Source organism: Rhineura floridana, chromosome 2 (assembly GCF_030035675.1).
Source record: "Rhineura floridana isolate rRhiFlo1 chromosome 2, rRhiFlo1.hap2, whole genome shotgun sequence".
Lineage (NCBI taxonomy): Eukaryota > Metazoa > Chordata > Lepidosauria > Squamata > Rhineuridae > Rhineura > Rhineura floridana.
In genome coordinates, this window is record NC_084481.1 from 102,428,497 (window position 1) to 102,435,899 (window position 7,403).

Below are 7,403 nucleotides of genomic sequence, written 5' to 3' on the forward strand. Positions count from 1 at the left end.
AAGATTTGATGTGGAAAGGTACCTTTTATGGCAGTTATTCAGCCTCTACCCTGAACTGCTCCTATTAGAGGAAGTCGATTCAAACTAATTCAGAGGACCACGGAACAGTGGGTAGGGCAGCTTTTGTGCATCTTCATTGTTTATTGCTCTAACTGCTTATAGATCATAAAGCACTGATCGTTCCTCTCCTGTGCTTGCGGGAAAAGGAGCAGGGGCTTAAACGTGATTGATAATGAGAACACACAAACTACAGCAATTTACCTCCCTACACTACTTACATTATTGGGCCTGTAGTTGTATGACAATATTGCATCAGAGTCATGCATGTAAGTGTATGTGTAAACACTTGAGGACCGAGATCCAGAGACTATGGTAAAGCCCACAGAAGGGTCCCTTCCCATCACCATGTGCCCACTATAAAGTGACAGAGTTATAGTGAAGACTTTGCAAGTTAGTAACTGAGAACCAGCCAACTGCTTTTAAAATATTTACCTGGACAAGTAACTCAGCAATATTTTTTTCCCTCCAAAACCTGACGTTTTTAAAACAGCAGATCAGTTGTTAAAATAACCACCCTCTTGCGTGAACAAGCCTAGTTTGTTTTTCCAGTTGTGGAAAGCCAAACCATGACTATGTGGAAGCCATTACATGTCCATGGCTTGGTGATATGTCTAGTGGAAACAAAACAGATGTTTAAAGACACTCACTGCACAATCTTATCAGAAGTACCACTGAGTTCAATGGAGCTTACTTCCAGGCAAGTATACAGAATAGCAGTGCTATACAAGCCCCAGCGTGGGCAAAGGAGGGATTTTTGAGCTGGAGGGGCTGCAACTTTTAATCACTTACGTGCCAGTGGGATACAGTGTGGAGGCATTGCATGGGAGCTCGCAGAAGGAAGGTGTAGAAATTATGTTCCTGGGGAGGAGGATTCCAAATGTGAGTTGGGGAGGATATACAAGATTTATGAAGTCTAGAAGCTCTGCTCTCTGCACTTGCGTACTTTAACACTTTATACACACAATAGTACAACAGAAATTAATTAGAACCAAGTCACTTTTATTGGACATTTGAGTTTACAACACAAAAAGAAAAGTTGGTTTTATACAGTTATGGGCAGTATTATGGATAAACAAAACATGCACAGCTGAATAAGAAGGTTAAGAGTCCCACTGAAGCATTCATGGGAGGGCCCTTAGTTTTCACTATCACTTTCTCCCAGGGTGTGCTTGTCAAAAAGGTACTCTGCCATTCCAGATGTTGGTGCCCCCATCTTGCGTAGGTTGGTCACATGGTCACCCAGCTCTTTGATGGATTTGACTTGCTCATCCAAGTAGTGGGTTTCAATGAAGTCACATAACTGGAAAAAAAAGATACATTAGACATGCAACTATTGATCCTGCCAGCAAAGCTAAGCAACCCTCAAAATACCATCAAGAATTAATGTTTTCCTGAAGAAACCATGGGCGAAGTCATTACTACTTCTTACTGCTGCCAGTAATTTGTCTGCTTTACAAGTTGGAAATGCAGCTCTACCTTCTGACACTCTTTTCCAAGAGTTGTAGCACACAAGAGGCGGGTAGGGGTTTTGTTTTTTTACAAGCTCCAATTAAAGGAGGGCAGCTCAAGAAGTAGAAAGACATTATCTACTATATCCAGGCCTGAGCGTACTCCATACAAAAAATAAAAGTCTATCAACAAAGGCAAACTTCTGCTGTGTGTATAGACAATGTAGATGTTTGCAATGTGTCCTGCAGTTTTTGCTAGTCAAGGAAGAAGCAAGGGTCTTGAAACCCCACTCTCAGCCCCTAAAAAACATCTTGAAAGTCTCTTCTGAACTCTTACTATGCATTGCAAAGATATACCTGGAAGTGTGTGGGCAGCTGTAAAGGCTAGAATCATTAAAAAAAGATTCTTGTGACGCTGAATTCTCTACCTATACTCACATGCTGTACTCCCACAGAATCTCAGCACATACAGCCCTACCTACCAACATGGCATTCCAACTAAGTCCAGTTATTTTAATTATTTGAATTTAGTTACTTCTTGCTGTTTTCTTGTGATTTAAGAAATATAGCTACAGGATTTTGAGCGCATTATTCACTTAGAGAAGCATGTTATTTGTTAACTTCCAACTTACATGGGGGTCATTTTTCTCAGTTGCCAGCTTGTGCAGTTCCAAAAGTGATTGGTTCACATTCTTTTCCAAGTGCAAAGCACACTCCATTGCTGTCAGCCCATTCTCCCAGTCATCACGATCTGGTTTCTGATTAAAAGCAAAACAATTTTCCAAACTGAACCAATGGAAAAGCAAAAATTGATACAATGTACGGCTATTAGGACAACTGGCAAGTATTTAAAGTTCAAGCTATGTCTAGTTGAGGGCCTTTCATCTTCCAACACACTTTGAATCCAAGCCTTAATTATAGGCCAATACAAGATGTCTCAATATCAATGTCCTCCAGCTCCAAAAACTGCTACTGACCCCAAGCCTTGTAATAAAGGTGCCCCTGAACCTCTCCCAGCTACTGCCACATTCCATCCACCTCCCCTCCCAATCCCCAATGGAAAGGAAAGCACAAGGACTACAGCATCAGGCGGAGCATGCCTATGCTCTCAAAGATCCAAGCATTGCTTTAAAATGCTCTTGATCGCATGTCAACCATCCTATGATCAGCCCTTCCACTCACTTGCTTTATCACTTATCACTGAAGTTAAAGGGAATGCTTATAACTATTGATTATATAGTAAACAGGAAACGTGTCTGATCACCACAAGATCTGGTGATGCTGTAGTTCCCATGGCAACTGAATTCTCAAGCTGCATTTTCATTATGAGTAAAAGCATGTTCACTTTTTACGTAGGTGTTTAACCAAATAATGGTACTTGAAGGGTCCAGATCATTGTCTTAGTCCAGTGCCTTTCCCTCTTGAAGGAATCCTGTCCATGTCAACTTTGCTACTTTGAGGTTGTTCTTGGTAGACAAGGATGCTGGGACATTCTAAATTGCACATGATTCATATGGTGTACAGACTAGGCTGGCTGGGCCTGACAATTGGCCTGCATGAACTCATCCCAACTCCCCTTCATAATGCAATGATTCACAGATCAACAGAGGTGGCAAAGCTGGATTTCAGGAAAGCTTGCCCAGTTACAATTTGTCAGTGAGGAACCACAGTGAACCCTACGATTCCTTGGGAACACAATTTGAAAGCCACTGCGCCTAGGCCAGAGATAATCAGCAACTGCATGTGGTGTTATCTACTGCTCAACTGTACCACTTGAGACTGCCCAAGGGGAGGAGAATCTAGTTTTGAATGCTCCTTTGTAAGAGCTCCCTGGCACAGTGAAAGTATGTATGTCAGTGAGGATGTTCTAGCTTCACCTTATTCCCAACTTCCTAATTTTGTAAATACAGCATGGAGTTTATTGATATAGGGAACATATGCCCATCCCTGCCTCCACTCCAGTACGGGTGTAATCCAGCCATGGTTTATTATATTGGTCTACTAATCATGTAGAACTGCCCTTTGGTAAGTTCAGCTCCTGTAACCATCTCTACACTAGCTATGGGTTTTGAATCTTGTGATGAGCCATCTGTCAAGTTTTATTTTAACTCTTTTCTAGTTTTAATTGAGATCCTAGTCCAGAAAGCAACAGCACTGTTATCTATCACACTTTTACAATATTAACTGGTACAACTCACCTTGATGTCATGCAAAAAGATGCGACCGCCTCTCCTGTTCTGGAACTTCATGAGTTTCTCTGCATGCTCACGCTCCTCATGGGATTGATGAAGAAAGTATTTGGCAAAGTTCTTCAGGGCCACATCATCACGGTCAAAATAGTAGGACTGAAAAATGAAATTCAGATTATTGAATTGGAGCACTGTTATGAATCGATGTATTTCAGCCATCAATGCTCAGCTTAGTGTTTCCATTTCACTTGATAGAGGCAGGAAAAAACTTGCTGCTACTGGCTTGGAAACCCTATTTGCCTACTATGTGATGGTTCTTCCAGCTACCGTACAACGTATTTTCTTTGTCAAACTTGGCTGTGTTAAAAGATTCCATTAGGATTGAGTTTCTGATATGCCACATAAAGTACTGAGGCTCTAGAAGCACTGGAGATCCAGAGCCAATATTCCAGTTCTCTGTAGATCCACAAGCTAAGTAAAAGCCACCTCAATGTGGAAAATCTAATTAATAGATAAGAGCCATGGTGAAGAATTTGGAATCCCACATCTGGAAGGCGAAAGGTCATATATCTCCTATTTAGGACGATATTGTTCTAAGAATCCTATCCTCAATTTTTGAAGTCTAGGCCAATCCTAGACACTGAAATGTAGCTCAGGTGAAGAAACTAGATTGAACAAGAATGGGGAAATCCCAACAGAAGTTGTATAGGTCCTTATGATTATGTGCAATTATGTAATTCAGCTATTTAAAGTGATTACCTTTCATTTACTTAGAAGCTAGTTGCACGTTATGTTCTACTTCCCAATTAGTATTGATAAAGGCTCCAGGACTGAGGGAGTCCTACCTCATGGAGGAGTTGCTGTTATCACATGTTAGAAGATACTGCCAACATACAAAATAAAGCTACCCACAAACAGTAGACTGCTCACATGTGGTCCACTTATCAAAGTTCTCACATTACATTCTGCCACTTAGGTCCCACCAAGTGAGACTCATAAGAGTTTCAATGTTTACACAGAAGCAAACCTTTTCACATACTAGTTAGCGAGAGGGAGCCATGAGACGCTTGTAACCACACCCTAAACTTTATGCTGTTTAAGTTTCACTGAAGTTTGTCAACAAGGCTATCCCCCCCCTCCTTAGAATATAGGGACAAGTTAAGATAGTCATCTTGCCAAGGACTTCTGGTTCTAATAGTTGTTTAAATAGTCTAGTAGAAATGCCACAGTACAGTAGAAGTCAGTTTATACTGAACAAATGTGTGGGGAGATAGACCAAAAATAAACTTTTAGAATGCAGTCACCTTTTACTACAGAGACAAGGATGAACAAACATCTTGTTCGTGTGCAGGAGTCTACCCCATACTGCCTCCTAGCTGACCTCTGCTGCAAAGTGCCCAACAAAGCTACTTTCTGCCTTTCATGTACACCTGCAGCCCCAATGCTCAATTGCCAAGCCACATACCAGTGGCCCAAAAGCATATGAGGCTAGCCAATAGGAGCCCCTCAGCCAGTGGTGCAGTAATTACACCACCCTTTTAAATGGAGCACTGTCTAATAAGCAGGGCCCGGTGGTGGTCCTAGACCCCTTACTTTTTTGGGAGCCAGGTCCTACCAGTCACTCAGCAAGAAAAGGGGTGTGCAGTGGCACTGAAAAGTCTTCTAAAGCAGTATTCAAGGCTGGCCAGATTATTCTATAATCTTAGGTTGTATAATTTTAGAAGGGGGACTGTGCCTATTATGAAGGGACCCTGCACTTCTGAATTTGCCACTATACTAATATAATAATAAAGGCACTGCTGGGGCAAGACGGGGGCGCATCACAATACTTTCCCCTGCAGGTGCGCAGTGAAAAAAACCACCGCTCGGCAGGAACCGAGACTAAAAAACCGCAAGACCGGATCGAAACTCCCTCTAGCCGTTTCCGACAGCGGCTAAAGTAGCATCGTAGAGAAATGCAAGTTTCGTCCATCTGTTTGAAAGGAGGATTTAAGGATCGTCCTCTTCGGATCCAACTAGGTGCGCGGGACCAATTCATCCCAGAATGAGTGTGCAAGAAGCTGACAATCGGAGAACTGCTGTAGTAAAAGCAACAAAGAGTCCTGCGATACCTTAAAAGGCCAACAAATTACGGCACGAGCTGTAAAGTGCCCTGTGGATAATACAAGCGTTGAGTCTTTTAGGGTGTCATAAGACGTCGATGTTTTATGCTCGCCTCCAACAGACTAACACGGCCAGCCCTCTGGAGGCTCGTTGGACGGACAGCGAGCACGCTCAAAGGGCACCGCTATTGCCTTGGAACAGAAAACCCTCGATTGTTTACAATGCTCCTTTGCGCCGCGGGAGTGGGGTGGAGCTCCTCTCTCGTCTACCTACGAGTCCTGCAGGGAAGAAAGCCAGAAAGGAAACACCTCCCACAGCACGCAGGTCACGCTCGCTCCCCAAGGACAAATCATTGCATACTAGTAAACACTGAGATGAGATAGGGGAGGGGGAGATCCCACAGGGGCTTCTATTCCCCCTGCAAGGCACAATCTCGCCTCCGGTACTGAGGCTCAGCGGCCCCCGCCGCCCACCAAACCTGCCGAAGTCAGAGCTTACCATGCTGAGGTACACGTAGGAGGCGTAGAGCTCCAGGTTGATCTGCCGATTGATAGCCGCTTCGCAGTCCTGGTGGTAGTTCTGGCGCACCTGGGAAGGAGACGAAGCCATGGCAGCGCGGCGGTGGTGGAGTAGTTGGTTGGAGGAATGCGCAGAGACTGGATGGGCCTAGGCGGGGATGGGTTCCGTCCAATCACTGTTGAAGCAGGAACCTCCTCGGCCGGCTCTCGCAGAACGTTCTAAAAACGACCGCCTGACGTACCATCTATATATATATCCCGAGGCTGCGCCACAATTGGAGACGGACAAGCCACGCCCTCCGCAAGAGCCGCGCTCTCAGCTCCGCCCCGTCCCTCCTCTCGGAGACGCGCGCTTGGTGGGTAAGCGTGATTCAGCGGTTTCTTCCGCTTTGCTCATGGTCCGAGTGTCCCGCTTGGTCAGAATTGAAAGGGGAGGGCCTTAGAAGAATCCTTCATCGTTAGAGAAATCACTGAGTTGTGATGTCATGTACATTTCAAGTAAAGCTGCTTGTTGAAATTAGGGAAAGACCCGCAGAAAGAAAGCGATTCAATCTCCAGGGTGAGCCAATTCTGGTTTTCCTCATCTTGACAGCAAGCGCCCGCATACATCATAGATACCACGCATCACAGAGACAGAGTACTATAGCGAAGGCAGCCAGTTAATGCTAAGCACGCTATTCTTGACATTCAGGTTGCCCCCCCCCAAGAAAACCGTGTGTGTGCGCGCGTTACTCTAAAAGTGACTTGCATTAAGTGATAAATACAGAGACTGTAAAAATACCGACATAAAACTTGTTTATTTTAAAACTGCATCTTAGACAAGACACGTTGTGATCTAGCACAGTGATTCTAAAAGTAGGTTGCAGGCCTTCCTTACAGGCAGTTGGCGGTGGTGGCAGTGCAAGATTTCTCTCTGACCTCTCTGTGTTGGAATATGTGGTTCAGCTCCAATTTACGGGTTGAGGCTGCATGGAGTTAAACTTGGTAGCTAGAGAGGAGACCTGGTTGCTAGGCTATACCTGTCCTTTGATCTCCTGCTGTCTCTAGTATTTCTTGTGTTCACCGCCCAGAGAGCTATTGCTAGT

The 7,403-nt window shown here is 44.3% G+C and overlaps 1 protein-coding gene across 1 annotated transcript; it reads right to left on the reverse strand.

Moving 5' to 3' along the window:
- Positions 1-1,038: 1,038 nt before the first annotated feature.
- FTH1 (ferritin heavy chain 1) lies at positions 1,039-6,548 on the reverse strand. The gene is made up of 4 exons (XM_061609846.1): positions 6,299-6,548; positions 3,707-3,853; positions 2,141-2,266; positions 1,039-1,360 (listed from the first exon to the last, which is right to left on the reverse strand). Exons 1-4 carry the CDS (start codon positions 6,407-6,409, stop codon positions 1,196-1,198), a joined length of 549 nt encoding a protein of 182 aa, XP_061465830.1. The 5' UTR covers positions 6,410-6,548; the 3' UTR covers positions 1,039-1,195.
- Positions 6,549-7,403: the final 855 nt, after the last annotated feature.